Here is a 17,175-nt window from a genome sequence, read left to right as displayed (position 1 = left end):
AGAGAGAGAGAGAGAGAGAGAGAGAGAGAGAGAGAGAGAGAGAGAGAGAGATTCTGAGAAAGAGGGGGACATTCTCAGAGTTAGATCCTCATTTCAGGAAGGCACATTTTCTCCATTTCCTTGAACACTGGATGCACATTTCTGTAACTTAAGCAAATTTTAAATGGCCTGATCCACAGTTTCACTTCGGTTTGTGGTGGCCAACAAAAACCAAGTGCTGACAAAACATCTCCTGACCTTTAAAAAGAAACTTTAGTACCAAAGCAAAAAGAATTGTCAACAATTTGCTAGATTTGCTAGATGATGCATGTAACAAGAACAATGCGACACAACAAGACTAGAATGTTTTTTCTTCGCGTTTTTCATGAACGGACAATCACCTGGATCTGCGAAAATGACTAAATGCTGTATAATGCTGCCAGGCCAGTAGGTGGCGAGGTCACTGTGTTGATTAAACACTAAACCCTACAACTAACTCTCATTAGATTATTAGTAGAATGTCTACTTAATATCTGCTAACACTTTATTTTGATGGTCCCCCAAGAGACACTCTAGTAACTATAAGTAACTTTGCAACTACATGTCAACTTATTCTTCTAACCCGAACCCTAACCTAGTCAACTACAGTCTACTAATATTCTAATATGAGTTAGTTGTGTTGTGCTCTTTAAATTTCTCATGTTTTCCAGAGTTTCTTGATTATTAAAGAATTTTTAGAAAGAAAGACATACTGTCAACAGACTGTTTCTATTCCTCACAGCCTAATCTTCATTCACATTAAAAATGGCTTCTACTCTTATTAGGGTCTACGTCCTCCATCTCCCAGCATACCAAAATGCTGTCGCTAGACTTATTTTGAACCTCCAAAACGTTTCTTCCATTATCTCTCTGCTGAGGTCTTCACAATGCCTGCCAATGTCTGCTACAACTCAATTCAAAACACTGTTCTTGGCCCAATCTGCTGCCAATGAGCTTCACTTAATGACTTCCACACCTGAACTACTAATGCCCTGAGTTTATTGTCTCCAGACAATCTTTAGGGTCTGATCTGCAGCACAGTGCCACCCTGACAATGAATTAAGCCAATGGTTCCCAAACATGTTCCTGCCCAAAAGTGCCTAATCAAACACAATGGTTTGTTTCATCAATAGTGACTTCAGGACCAAAATAAATGGGTGTCAAATAAGGGACATTTCCAAAATGTGTACTGATGTGGGGCCTCTGGGAACAGGGTTGGGATCACTGAATTTCACACTTGCTTTATCACTGGGTCCGAATCCAAGTTTGATTCCATTATTTGGCACATTTGCGTCATCAACATGAGTGCCAACATGTGTATTAGTGCCAAATGGACAAAGGTCCACAACAAATTCTCTAGTGTGAAAAAGGGTGGCCAAATGTTGTTGTAAAAGTAAAACTTAAATGTTAATAAAAACAAACAAAAAAAGTAATTGAAAAAAATATTGAATAAAATTAATAAAAAAGAAAAACATGTCAACAGAGCAAATAAAAATATATATACTTCTGTGAAAAAAAACTTTATCTTGTTAAATTTGTCAATTAAGTTTTGTCAGTTACCAGTCATAATAGTAGTTGTTGAAGCACATTCGGAGACTAAGTGTCTGTTAAGAATGTAAATGTAGATAAGAGGGAATCTAACCTACTTCTCTGAGGTCTACATCAAACATACATACATGCACAAATTCAATTGCATACGCAATGTTTTATTTGTGCGTTTAATAAAGGGATGTAGATTAACTTATCAGATCTGAACTAAATGGCTGAGTAGTGAACCATGTATAAATGTGTGTGCCCATGCCTGTTGTGTGTGGGTGAGAGATGGACCAAACTGTGTCAGTGTTTAACATATTATACAGCTGTTTGTGGGTCTGTCCTGCAATGATGGGTTTAACAAGACCAGGAGTGTCTCTGGTCATTCATATATCACTCACACAGAGAGACAGAAAGAGAAAAACACGAGAGAGCTGGAGTGAGTTAGCGAGGTAGCGAGACAATGGAAACAGTTCAGGCAGATCTCTGGCGGCTATCAGCTTGATTACATCTGACAAGCCTCATATTTCATACGCACACAGATTTAGCTGACTTCTGGCGACATTCCTCAGCAATTTGGACCCAAAAATATAGGTCAGAATCACATAAACAGAGTCTTTTCCCTTAAAGGAATATTGTGAGTTAAATGCAACAGTCTTCACAATGCCTGCCAATATCTGCAACAATTCAAAACACTGTTCTGCTGCCAAAGGCCTTCGCTTAATGACTTCCACAACTGAACTACAAAGCCACGAGTTTGCCGTCTCCACTCATCTTCAGGGACATTTGTAGCCATCCTGACAATGATTCAGCCAATGTTTTCAAACTTTGTTTAACTGTTTGGTCCAATCTTGTTTTCGAAACTTCCCTCTGTAAGTCTCAATGGTCATCTAGTCATCCACTATATATATATTTAAAGTATTTTAACAATGGCGTGTTAGGTAAAAAGTAATATTTTACTAAAAATGTGTCTCCAGACCTCTGCGTCCTGTTTCATTTATAAGCGTAATCTAGCTGTTTTTCACATGTTAAATTGATGGTTGATTATTATGTCTATTTTTTGACTTTAGTTAGTGTGTAATGTTGCTGTTTGAGCATAAACAACATCTGCAAAGTTACGACGCTCAAAGTTCAATGCAAAAGGGAGATATTTTCTTTTAAAATATTCTGTTTAAGGACTACAACAAACAACTGGTAGGGACTACAACGAGCTTCTTCCTGGGTTAGTGACATCACTAACCCTAAAATTTACATAAACCCCACCCCCGAGAACACGCAACAAAGGGGGCGAGGCCATGTTGGGCTGCTTTAGAGAAGAGGATGAGTTGTTGTATTTGAGATTTAATACCATGCCGTCATTTTACGCCGGACTGCTTCACAAACGAGGGTCAATTCAACACTGGATTTGCACAAAAGATTAACATGATGGCACATGCTAGTTGATGAGTTGAACCAACTCCACAGAAACTACATAAATGTATCTACTAACTGTTCAGAAACATCCAGTTTCATTTTAAAAGTTCTTCCTGAGTCTCTCCATCAGTGTCCGACTCCAGTTTGAACAATGTAAGGCTGAACACCGTTACTGACAATCCTCATTTTGGCTGCGTGAGATTCTCCAGCTTTGTTGTTGTTGCGCAACTGAAGTGCGAGCTGTTAAAGCTCCGCCCTCTTCTGGAAAGGGGGCCGGGAGCAGCAGCTCATTTGCATTTAAAGGGACACACACAAAAACATTGTGTGTTTTTGCTCACACCCAAATAGGGACAAATTTGTCAAGCTATAATAAATGATCTGTGGGGTATTTTGAGCTGAAACTTCACAGACACATTCTGGGGACACCAGAGACTTATATTACATCTTGTAAAGGGGGCATAATAGATCCCCTTTAATTTGTCTGATCTGGTTACTTTCTAAACAAGACTGATTAGTAGACTACTTGTTTAGGTAGCCCACGACTAGTCGATTTTAAAAATACTGGATTGGCAAAGCTGCACTACTACTTTTCACATTGTATTATTTCGTCTTTGTATTCTTGTGGTGCAATCAGCATTGTCATTTTCCTGCAGCACATTTACAGCTCAGGAGTTTGGCTCAAAATAAATGTGCCCAACAAAACTTTGCAAGTGATGTGAAGAATGCGAGTTGCTCTCCAAAGGCGATTTATTGGCCCATTTGAAAGCCGACTTTCACACAGAGATGGTATACGCCAATGGTAGGTTGCTAAGAATGAGAAAGTGTCCAGACAAAGCTCGTAAGTTCCAGTGTGGGTGCCTGTCGGGGTGTGCATATAACTTTATGAGGGTCTGTGTTGGGTTTCACATGGAACTGCCAGGGCCAAGTCAGGACAGACACGTAGGAGGTCCATTGCTGGATGTCACTCTAAACAAAAAAACAACAAAAATGGCATGGGAAGATGCCAATGGCAGCGGAAAACCTCAAAGGCAATGCTGGCCCCACCCACCTTCCTAAAAAAAAACAATCAATGTCAAGTAACATTGACGCAAAGAGACAGTTAAACCAACCACTCTCTCTCTTGCGCGCACACACACACACACACACACACACACACACACACACACACATATCCCAGCATAAGCCCTCTATGAACCCTGTAGGGCAATCCTACCAGACACTACACAACAAACAGACATATCTGTGGTTTATCCTAAACTCACTCAATACACACACACACACACACACACACACACACTGAAACCAAATGATATTCTTGGAAACTCTGCATTGTAACAGAATAAGGCCATATTGTGCTGCAGTTCTCTCAATTAATCCTTTAAAGAACACCCAAAACACATACTTCATACAAATGCCAAACCCAAATCTCTCCTCTCCATGCGAACAAACTACAAAAAGACTGTAGTTTTTTTTAACTTTGAGGGTGGGTTCATTTCAGTTCACTTATAACACTGGAACAAGGTGGGATGGAAATTTCTACTAGCAATTTTGTAACTGGACAGGGAATTAGCAGCTAACAGGGACGTCTTTTCCGGATAAACCTGAATATTTTAGTAAACTTACTTTTTTATTTATGAGTCAAAACTCAGAGACACAGGACGCAGGACTGCACTCGCCTGCTCCTCCCATTAAAAATTAATTGAATATTTATTTGAGATTTGAACTCAACTTCAGTCAATTTTATGTATGGCAGTATTATTAGAAGTCCTGAAAAATTAACTATTTGCACTTGTAATTAGCTTTGCAGTATGATTTAGAGCTAAGCCCTGGATGTCTAGTGACGCAAACAAACCAAACAGAGTGCATTAGTGCCCGCCCCCATTTTCAGCGCAGCTGGTTCCGGAAGTATTTTTTTTTTTTCATTCATTTTTCCCATAGAGATTTTAAAATAGTCTTTGTTAAAGAGTTATAAGCCATGAACAAAGCCAAGCAGCGGTGAATCACAAGACAAACTTTGATTTGAAGCAAAAAAGTTTTTGAAAATCGGACAAAAAGACAAAAGGTAGAAGACTGTGGACTTAACGGTTTTAGTGAGGGGAAGAACTACAATCCCATGAAGCACTGCGAACAGTATAATTGAAAAAAAAATGTCAGTATTTTGAGAGTGTAGGGAGATCGACTCGTTAACGTCATTTGCAGTGCTTCATGGGAGTGGGTGGAGCTAAAGAGCTATTTTGGAGTTGCTTTTTTTCTGATTGGTGTACTTTTCTGTACAGCATCATGGGTAATGTAGTTTTTCAACAGGAATTTCACTGTTAAAACAATTATTTTAAAAATAAGCTGAAATAATGTGGGCTGACGGCTTCAGCAGAAGCAAATATCGAATAACAACCTCTTACCTAACAGTAGGGCTGTCTCTAATGGTTTTTAAGTAATCATTCAAAATGAATTTCCTTATAAAGAAAATTAATGGAGTTTTTACTTCTGTAACCCAACTGTTGCACTCTTTTGTCACGAGACATGAAATTTTAAAACCGTTACTCCCAATAAATGTAGAAAATCTGGTAATATTGTTTTGGTTTCTACATTTGTCTCATGATCTCTCTTAACAAATACAGAAGTGCATCACAAGAGGGAAATAAAATAGAAGTGTTAACAGAAAATAATGATGACTAAGTAGATATGGAAGGGAAAGAAGAACTTCTTGCATCTGTTGTAACAAATAGGACATTTAATTTAAGGAAAAAATAAATCAATGTTGACATAATTTGCAACGTGGGCATAATTTCTGCTGTTTTGGGCATTGCAACATGATTATAATTCTGTCTTAGGCAGCCATCTTGATCACTAACAAAATCCAAAACAAAAGTTCACCAACAACAAATGGAAATTCTGTCAACGTTTACTCACCCGCATGTCGTGCTCAGCTCACTGACTCACTGAAATGAGCCAGTCTCACAGGTTAACATCTCACTGGAGCAGAGGTTTATGACTGAATAACAGCTTAAATTTAAAGGGATAGTTGACCCAAAAATGAAAATTCGGTTATCATTTACTCGATAACAGAAATATCTAGATGATATTTTGAAGAATATGGGTAACCAAACAGGCCCAGGGCCCCACTGACTTCCATAGTAAATGGAAAGTCAATATCTTTTGGAAAAACATGATCTTCTTTTGTGTTCATCAGAAGAAAGAAATTCATACAGGTTTGGAACAACTTAAGTTTAAGTAAATGATGACAGTATTTTCATTTTTGGGTCAACTATCCCTTTAAGTCTGTTGCTCATTCAAACTAATATGATTTTAAAAACTCTGAATATAGCACAAGTCAAACCAATCACTTAAATGGTGCTTCTGCAACCTTTTAAAGCTTGAAACTTGAGTTGCATGAAAAACAGCCTTTAAATTTTCTCTTTTTGTGTTCTGCAGACAAAATTAATTCATGTGGGTTTGGAGCGACATGAGGGCGAGTAAATTTGTATTTTTTTTTTTTTTTTGTAGAAGTGGGGTCATCTTGCAGTTGTTATGACTGCAAAATGATCATCCGGATTATAAAGGACAGATCTGGAGCCCAATTTGAGTTTCAGGACCATAAACACAGAATACACCAGAACGGTTCCAGATCACAGAAAGGGAGTGAAGAGAATGAGACTGAGCATCGCCATCAACACAGCGATGCCCGTTACCATGGAAACGCCACAAAGAGAGAGCCTGCTGGTAGTCATGGTTACCATGCAGCGGACACTGAGAGTGCTTCACTGCATTCTGAGAAAAGTGCGTTGGGAAGGAATCGGTGTAGACGAGTGTTTGTGTGTGCCGAGGGCTTGAGAATTGGATCTTATTTATTTGCATTGTCTGAAAAATCAATGAAATCCCTTTGTTAATATCAACATCAGGCCATTGCCCAGCACTAGGGTGGCATTGGTATAACTCTACCATGCCTGGGTCATCTTTTGGGATCACAGTTGGGAAAGTACTATTCTCAAATCACAGTGAAACCCTCCGCTGCGGAGAAACAATGCCCTGATCCATAAGCGCCGATCCGAGAATGGCCACCAAGAATGGCCGAGCACCCATGGAAAAATACAAGATCTTCACCATTAACTTTTACCAATCAAAAAATTCAACTGAGATTCTTGAACCTCTCTGATTGGTGGATCTCACATTGTGTCCATGCAGACTGTACAAATGTTTGGGCAGTAGCTCATATTGTGATCACATGGAGATTTATATGTCAGTATGCTTCAAAGTTGGAAAAAAAATGAGCAGGATATTTGTTAATTCACTTCGTGAAAATCTCTATACAGTTAGAATGAACATCTATAGCCTACTTAATATACAAGAGCTTCATCCAATATACTTGTGCATCTGCTGATTTCATCTTGTGTGAATTATTTGGTTTTATTTGAAAAACAGAAGCATGCTGAATGGACTGAATGTGGATGTGAATCTCTGGTTTTAACGGCTCCAAGTAATAAATAAACAATGTGATACGAGGCCGGCCAATGTTAACTCTGTTATAAGAAAAACACAAAAAACACATTTATCCAGTTTGCATCTGCAAGGCGTACGTTACACATTTTTTCTGTATGTTGACGTCGGGCGACTTGAATTGGTAAAGTATTTGCAGTCTGTGCGTTTCTCTTCGCGAGACACAAATAACTTGAATTCTTCATCAAGAGCAAAGACTGTACTCTTGAAAAACTAACACCAAGAACAATTTAGTATTGCGTAATGAGCCATTATTTTTTTTTTTTTTTTTTTTTTGTGGTTGTAGGGTGGGCACCCACTGGCAGAAACATAAATCGCCGCCTATTCCCTGATCTGTGGTGCTGAGAATGTGTGTTTGTGCAACACTGAGATTACACCAGTCAGAACGTTCTGTATTATTTTAGACAGCAATGTAGGAGTGATCTGAAGTGTGTGTTTGTCTTAAAACCTCTTTTTCACTCACACACACACACACACACACATAAATACACAGCAGAGCAGAGAGAGAAAATGTCCAGTTTGACTGGAAGCCCCCAAGTTGATTGAGTTTAACTTGTATTGAACCCAGAATATTCCAGATTCAAAATTTACCACAAAAATGAATTGACTCTTTGCTCCTTTTCTTTCAAAAAAAGCAAAAGGTGAGAATAGAGTGATGTACTTACAATGGAAGTGGATGAGGCCAATCAGCAAACATTATACAGCCACAAAACATAAACAATATAACGTGAGTTTAACGTGGACAAAAAAAAAAAAAAAAAATTACTTACAAACCATTTCATGTTATAGCCAATTAACTTTACAGCACAAATAATACACAAATGTTAAGAGAAGTACTGTGTATGTGCATAATCATGCATGGAAGTGCATTCATAAAGCTATAAGTTTCACATTTCTGCTTTAAAGTCCACCATTTACTATTGTAAGTGCTTTATTGTAAAGAAAAATACAAAAAAAGTCCAAATTATTTTATGTAATAATCAACATTACAACACAAATACATAAATCAGTTGAGCTTAACTTTTATTAAACCTGGAATATCCCTTTAATAAACATGTTTCACAGTTATCAGAATACTAAACCACACTACATTATTTCTCAGATCCAAGTGAGAACATGCTCTGTCTTACTTCAAAATGAACAAAGTGTGAAAACAGCAGTATGAGCTGGTCTGCACAAAGTCACTGAACCACAAGGGTCTACTAAAAAACAAATGGATCTTGAGGCTGGTTCTTGTTGAGATCCAAAAGAGTGGGGTTTACACTGGGTGGGGTGCTGTAAGACGACAAAACTCTTAATGCTAATATATTCTTCATGGCCAAGATATCGCTGGATATGCTTTGGCTATTATGAGATCCTATTGTTACATCATGAGATCTGATTACAGTGTTTGATGGTATAATCCCATCAGATTCAGATCTCCATAATGTAATGCTCTCTTAAGACATCCCATGGAATACACTGAATCCTACTAAAGCCAGTTTTTTTATGAGATTATAAAAGAGTTCACCCCAGATCCACAACTATTAGCTGTCTTTAAATGTACACTATGAAACTTTTGGCCCTCTAGCGGTTACAAAACAAAACTGCACGCATTTTGCAGAAGAACATTGTTTTGGTTGCGCTTCGGCTCTTCGTGACTGTGCGGATCAATGAGTTTCGCGGCACTTGTGAACTAATCCAAAAATTTTGTCATCAGAGCACGTAATTTTTTTATGCTGTTGTTTCGACTAATTGGAAACACTGATATTTTTAAATGAATTGCATTAGAAAGTTGTTATGACGAATGTCAGTCTGATATGGTCAAACGTTGCGTTTTTTTTTTTTTTTTTTTTTTTTTTTTTAAAAAGGCCAAATTGACCATGGTAGTAACTAATTTATAAATTGCCATTAGTTCTATAAATGTTTGCCTTCATTAGTGATATATTAGATATATAACCAGTTTAGATGGTCGTTTAATTACGAGCTCTGTTGCATTCTCGTTTTGCCAGCAGACTCTCCTCTGTTCTGCGTTTTTTAAAACGGGTGATTCCCCAGAGGTTGGAGATTTACACTCTAAAAAGTAATTCAGGGGACCTGTTACCACAACTTAAATAAACGCGTAGAGTTCTGTTGACATAATAATGTTGATTATTACATCAACTTAATATCATCTGTAATTTAAACTCAAATTTCTCCATTGGCTTTTTTAAAACATTAGGTTGTAGTAACTTAATGAAATTGTCTTGATAACTTTGGAAATTAGGCAGTGGATTTCTAGTTCCTAGCATGCTTTGCATTAGGACTGGATAAGGAGAATAAATGTTGAAATTAAATGTTAATCTATTTGTTTTTAGTAAAGGGAAAGACCTGTTAGTGTTTAATGCTGTTATGTTTGACATTTAAAAGAGTTTCTGTAATGTTTTTGTGGTTATCATTGTGCTGAAGAGTAGATACATGAAGGTAAACACTATTGACTCTATAAGCAATGACTGCGCTAATGCCAGTGTCAAGTAATATCTTACTTGTTCATTAAATATACATGTTAAAGTTATGTTAGCATGTACTATGATAGCTGTTGATTTGAACTGAAATAAGATTAATTGGTTCCAGGGCTACAACTCTGGTAGTTGTAGTGACTTAATTTTTTTGAGTAATCAACTTCAAAATTTGTGTTTATGCTACAAATTATAAAGTTCCTCTAACTCAGTGTAGCTTGTTGGTTGTTGGTTCTCACTCGTTGTGACAACTAACTTGTGCCGACAACAGGATAAATGGAAGAGTAAAGGAGTCTTCACAGCGTAATGGAGAGTTCACAAGGAAACTTTTGTTGAAAGATGAAGCAGCTAACTGTACTGGATCTGACAGCAGCTGCATTACAAACCATACGTAAATGATTTCATAGCGCTTTGTCTGTAAATGACGGTTTTATATGGATAAAGTTCAAAACACTTACTCGCGTGCAAAAGCGAGTGGGTGTTGATACGGTTTCCTATGCAATGACGTTAGCCAATCATAACAGTGTTCGTTTAATGACAAGCCTTAAAGGAGAAGGCCCTTAAAAACAGATCACTTCAGACAGAGGGTCAGAATATAATTGTTTTTCCAGTTGTTTTGTGTTTTGTGCAAAAAAAAAAAAAAAACTTTATTAACATTATAAGGTGACCTCAAGGAACATATTTAAATAATAATAAAAAATCCATGTCATGACCCCTTTCATTTTAAGTACATGCACATAGTGTGACCCTTTCAACTGTACAGTAAGAAAGCATTAGAAATGGCCCCTTGCATGCTTTCAACACTGAGATTTATTTATGACGATAATGTTGTCCACTGACAGCAGTGAGCGTATTCCTGAAATACTCACTATGTTTGAAGTTTTAACGGTGATTAACTCAAAACATGGACTTGAATGGATTTAGGTCATGGATCTTGGTCTAATAAGTAACAGGCCTGTTTAAATCATGTGAAAAGTCAGTGAAATACCACAATGACTTATATTGTTTATAACTAACAACCATTCTGACTAACAAACTTAAGCTTATTAAATACAGTTATAATCTACTTGATTGGTTGAGGAAGAAAAACTTTTAATCTTGAACCCACTTTGCACAGAGCTGTGGTAGATTAATAAAATCTTGCTGTCGTTACATGGTTTAAAATTGTTTATAGTGGTTCAATACAAGCATTTTGCCACGCATAACAGCAACTTTTGCAGATCAAATCAGTTGAAGCAGCTTTCAAAAGAGTTTACTACGCTATTTAATCAGTGTCGCCATGCCAAACTCTGTGAGGAAAGATTGTGCAAGTTCATCTGGCATAGTCTGTCCTGCTCCACATCTGGATAATATTACAAACAGTGGAGACGTGAAGCCCAGCACCCCAGGAGATAAAAATACTTGACGTGAACTTTTCTTTTTTTATTTAAAGGAGATTTACAGGTAACTGCTGGACTTCTACATGGATGAATCCGAATGCTTGAAGAATGTGGCTAAGTATTATGCACAAGAACTGGACGCCAGTGTCACTCACCTCTACATTTACACTGCAGAAAAACCAAGACGCACAGCTTGTCAACAGATGTGCTGCATGTACAAAACCGGTTTGAGGTGCCATTCAGAAACAGCTAGATGGAACAGTACTGAACGCAGGCATCTTGAACTAGTTTACTTGACACGCCGACTAAAAACCATAGTGCGTATGCTGTTGAGCGATATAACCAAAGTCCATGTCATGCCTGCATAGTTCAGGATTCCCATACCTTTTATACCAGTTTCCATGACTTTTCCCATGGACTTTAAAGTTGTTTTAGATAGTGGATAAAGATTAGACCATGCAAGAAAATTCAGTTTAAGCCGGTAGCTGTGTTCTGGAAAATGGTAGGTTTCTCGCAGGTCCATGGTTATTAGCTAGTTCAAGCTGGTCATTAGCTGGCTGACCAGCTCCCATGCTTCAAAGACCATCTTGAACACTTTAAGCTGGTAAGGCCAGCTGGTAGCTAGTTTATTGCTTCTAATGACCAGTTAATGACCAGCGTGGACCAGCTAGAAACCAGCTACCATGATGAACAGATTTCATTTAAGCTTTTATTCACATATAAACATACATCAACGCACATACAAGTTATGGTAAACGGAAACTCAAGCATGTTTGCTTGACGTGCGAGAACCAATGAGGTTCATTCTTGTGTGTTACACAGCACATTTGAGCTTCAGCAAGAATCAATGAGGTTTGTTCTCGCGCATGATAGCAAGTATGGTTAAGCTTCTGTTTATGTGTGCTAATCAATGTTTATATGTGAACAAAAGCCTAAATGCCCGATTCATATGGATTAGTTTTACGATCTCTTTATGAACTTTTTAAGCGTCAAAGTGGTAGTTGAGTAGACTATCAATGGAGGGACAGAAAGTTCTCAGATTTCATCAAAAATATCTTCTATTTGTGTTCCGAAGATGAACGAAAGTCTTGCGGGTTTGGAATGACATGAGGGGGAGTAAATGACGACAGAACTTTCATTTTTGTATGAACTAACCCTTTAAGTTTAGGGGTAGAGATAGGGTTAGGACTACATTTCGGACAGGAATGTCGTTCCAGGATCAACAAAATATGTTGACCCAGGATATGTCTTACATGGCAAAAATCACAGTGACTTTATCGTTCTTGGTGTGAACGGGCCTTAAAGGGTTAGTTCACCCAAAAATGAAAATGCTGTCATTAATTACTCACCCTCATGTCGTTCCAAACCTGTGAAACTTTCGTTCATCTTTGGAACACAAATGAAGATATTTTTGATGAAATCTAAGAGCTTTCTGTCCCTCCATAGACAGCTACATAACTACCACTTTGACGCTTCAAAAAGTTAAACTAAATCGTAAAACTAATCCACATGAATTGAGCGGTTTAGTCCTAATTTTCTGAAAAGACTTGATCGCTTTATATGATGAACAGATTGAATTTAGGCTTTTATTCACATATAAACATTCATCAACTCACATCAGTTGTGGTAAACGGAAGCTCAAGCATGTTTGCTTGATGCGTGTGGAAACCAATGAGGTTCGTTCTCGTGTTACGCAGCACGTTTGAGCTTTCGCATGAGGTTTGTTCTCGCGCATCAAGCAGGTTCGGTTCAGCTTTTGTTTAATCAATGTTTATAAGTAAATAAAAGCCTAAATTAAATCTGTTCATCATATAAATCGATCGAGTCTCTTCACAAAATTTGGACTAAACTGCTCAATTCATATGGATTATTTTTACGATCTCTTGATGAGATCTTTACATAGCTGTCTATGGAGGGACAGAAAGCTCTCAGATTTCATCAAAAAGATCTTCATTTGTGTTCCAAAGATGAAAGAAAGTCTTATGGGTTTGGAACGACAAGAGGGTGGGTAATTAATGACAAAATTTTCATTTTCAAGTGAAATAACCCTTTAAGCTGATTTGCTGGTTTTATAAAGGTTATAGCCACTTTAGGCTGTAAGACCAGCAGAACACCAGCTTGAAACACCCAGACTTGGAGACCAGCTTAAACCAGCTAAAACCAACAAACCAGCTTTGGCTTTTCAGCAGGGAATTTGTAATCGTCTGGACTTTCCATGACTTTTACACATTTTAATAATTTCTATGACTTCTCCAGGCCTGGAAATCACAATTTTAAAACTTCTTGATATTTCCAGTGGCATAAACTATTTCTATCAGTACTGCAAGCAAGTCATCAATTATTTTTTTCTTTGACTGGTCAGAACTTTTACACAAAAAGAGAGATTGGTCTAATCTGAATCCCAAAAGTAAGACAGATTACCCCTCGGCTAACTGCTAGTTGGTCACTCTAGTTCTTAATGCGTTATTAACATAGTGGCTGTGTTTATGCAACTGGCCCCTGGTCTTCCATGATCGCGGGGCCCCCGGTGCTTAAAAACGAGCTGAAGAACGCGTCCTGTGTGAACGCATCCTGAGGAATCTCAGAAGAACAGCAAGTTCCAGCACAACAATGTCATTTCAGAGACTGCAAACAGACTCATCAATGGTATGAAATGGCCTTGGGTCTGGAACGGCATGATATGGTTCAGAAAGAAATGTAAAACTTCAGCTCTATTTTGCGACCAGGCTCTCAGCTGCAGTCCAGACCCTCTGAGCTTCAGACGTAAGGAAAAGTTGAAGAGCCACACAGCGCCAGTGTAGCATTTTATCAGATAAATGGAGGCTAAATGAGGTTTGCTGGTTGAGAAGCTTGTGCCCACTGGTTGGCCTGCACGCCGTGGCTCCAAAATGAACGACAGATAACAAAAGCGTTTCTTACAGTAATTAGACGTCCACTCTTACCTGCAATCGCTCCGACGCAGGCTGCCACATTTTAGTAGATGATACGCTCGATTGTCAGGCTGGAAACAAGGATAGCCCAGCTATAACATCTGCTCGCTGGCGGCGCTTTCTCGCTCCTTCTGTCTCCTCCACAAATCCCGAGGAAAAAAATACAGATACAGTGAATTCCAACGGTGCGCAAGAACGAAACTCCGCCTGCGAAAACACGCACGGGCTCTTTTCTTTCTTTCTCTCCCCCTTTTTCTCTGTCCCTCTGTGTGTCCTCCGCCCCCTCTCTCGACTGCTGTTGTTTTCAGACTGTGAACGGCAGAGGGCGGTAAAGTCACCATGAAATCACACTTGACAATTCTTTTTTTCTTTTTTTAATGGAATATTGCAGTACTTATATAAAAGATTATCTATGTACATCATTGTTATTATTCTTTTAAATTCATGTTCCTCGTAATGTTTATTCAAAATAACTTCCCCTCCCGACATCTCTCTTCTCTGATGACGTGTTTACCGGCGCGAGGGCGGGACAACCTGTCACTCATGTGAAATCACAGCATTAGCAAACCACAACGGTCCAATCAAGTCCCGCCTATCATTTTTCTTATGCAAGAAGCAGTTTCTCTCGGATATACGTCACAATAGAAAACAAAAGGCTTTCTCAATTTTTGTTTAATGCCGAGTTTAACTGCATTTCTTTCAGTCCACAAAAGTTGTTCCTAGCATTTCATTAAAGTATGCCCGCATATTTTGATACTGTGTGGAATATAAATGGATATTGCCTGCATTAGTCGCTGACCACAAATTCAAAATTGCTTTGTTAAATGTGATTGATTCATGTTAAATTGACTTGAAATGATTACTCTTTGACTTAACTTGATATTTTCATATTGAAATAACATGTTTCAATCAAGTATCTCAAACAGGACTTTTACTTCCCATCATGCTTTGCAAAGGGGCTGAACTGAGAGAGTAAATGTTGAAATAAAGTGTTATTTTAAGCATTTTTTAGCAAGATGAGAAAATGGAGTGTCTTTTTAATGGTTACTGTTCTATTATGTTGGTTTTTAAAATTTTCTGATTTGTTTTCAACAAAACTTGAAGATTCAAACAATTATAAAATTCAATTCATGAAACAACAACAATGAAAAAGGCCAAAATATTGTACTAATGTTGTAACATTTCAACATATAAAACAAATTTGCCTCAAACTGACATTTATGAAGAATGACCAAAAAATAAAAAAATCCTTGTCTTCATGGATCACAGTGTTTACTTGTTTTTTCAACAGCTATAGCAAAATTATATTTAAATTTTTGTTAGGGAAAGATGCAAATATATATATAGAGAGAAATCAGGCATTTATGACCTTACGACATCTAGCCCCAGTCTCTCCTATATGAAAAGTTTAATTATGATTTGGTAAGACTGAAATTTATAACCAGGTATAAGCTTTCAAAGTAGATGTCCAACTGAATGAAGGGGTGTGATTCAGTGACTCAAAGAGAAGCGGTGTGGTGAAAGCAGACCTTCTGAAACCCTCATGATGTCACAGGTCAGGGATTGACCCTACTTGTCTATAAACGGTGTGTTAAATTGGGATTTTCCAGGATTTACAAAGCAGGTAAACCACCATATCTGCTTTACACCCATAGCAGCCCACACATTCAGGGTGCAGATTTTGGTCTTGGAGATTATACTATAGCTATAGATGCAGCTGTTCAAATCCCTCATTCACACACATATTTTTACCCATCCATAATTTATTCCACAGTCAAAAATGACAAATGAGATACATTTTTTAAAGTTTTTTTTTATTTTTTTTTTTTTAAAAGCAATTTTCATATTTGAGTGGTAAAACTTTTTTTTTTCTTACACTTATTGTGTGTATTTTTCTGTTAATACCATAACTTCATAAGCATTCACCTTCATCCTTAAGCCATTGCATTGTTCTTTTGCCATGTTGGAAGGTGAATGACCTGCCCATCATCAGCTTTCCAGCAGAGGGACACATGTTTTCCTCAAGAATTTGGATGTACTTGGCAGCATCCATTTTCCCATTCAATCCTGACCAATCGCCCAATCCCTGCTGAAGAGTAACACCCCTACAACATAATGCTGACGCCACCATGCTTCACAGTAGGTATGGTGTGTTCTGGGTGGTGTGCTGTGTTTGCTTTTCACCAAAACAGCGCTTGGAGTTCAGTCCAAAAAGGTCAATTTTGGTCTCATCAGACCATAACACCTTTTGCCAGATGGCATCTTCCAGGTGTGTTTTTACAAGACAGTGTGGCACTAAAGCTTCTTTCTTGCCACCCTGTTATACAGGCCAGCTTTGTGTAAAGCTTGTGAAATAGATGTCACATGCACAGTCCGACCAGTCCCAGCATAAAGCCATGGTAGTCCTTCAAAGTTGTCTTTGGCCTCCTGGAAGCTTCTCTGATCAATATCCTCCTGGCTCGGTCATCCAAGCAATGTGTTGGTGGTGCCATACACTTTCCACTTCTTAATGATGCTCTGAACAGTAGGGGAGAGTGGGGAAAATGTGCCCCTGGGGTAAAATGCCCCCGTACTGTTTTTCCCAAAATAACCACTAGATAAACTCAAGATACATTTTTGTTGTTGCTACGGACTAAGTTGACAAGAGTGATGTAGAAGTATTCACTGTGAAGCTTACACTGGCGATGTACCACAGAGAAAACGGATTTCATGGTAAATGATCTAATTTTCAGCAGTAAGAAAAAGTGTTTTAAAGCTTGTTGTTTTGCAGAACATCACAGTTACATATGATATGAGAATTGTAAGGCCTGTAGTTAGGGAATACATGTTATTTAGGGAAAATATAATTATATATTTTTAGAAAGACAATTGTTTATTCAAACCTAGTCTGTGGGGTAAAGGGGGGCATCACTTCCCACTATCATAATTACT

General features: G+C 38.0%; 1 protein-coding gene across 1 annotated transcript in view; it reads right to left on the bottom strand.

The window, feature by feature from the left end:
- The window catches only part of pid1 (phosphotyrosine interaction domain containing 1), a 32,918-nt gene extending 18,398 nt beyond the window's left edge, over positions 1-14,520 (bottom strand). The window contains exon 1 of the mRNA XM_051870465.1: positions 14,257-14,520. Coding sequence (XP_051726425.1) covers positions 14,257-14,286 — 30 coding nt within the window. The 5' untranslated portion in view covers positions 14,287-14,520. The remainder of the gene's footprint in view (positions 1-14,256) is intronic.
- Between the last annotated feature and the right edge of the window lie 2,655 nt (positions 14,521-17,175).

This window comes from Ctenopharyngodon idella, chromosome 18, assembly GCF_019924925.1.
Source record: "Ctenopharyngodon idella isolate HZGC_01 chromosome 18, HZGC01, whole genome shotgun sequence".
Lineage (NCBI taxonomy): Eukaryota > Metazoa > Chordata > Actinopteri > Cypriniformes > Xenocyprididae > Ctenopharyngodon > Ctenopharyngodon idella.
This window is presented reverse-complemented; position numbering and strand designations above follow the sequence as displayed.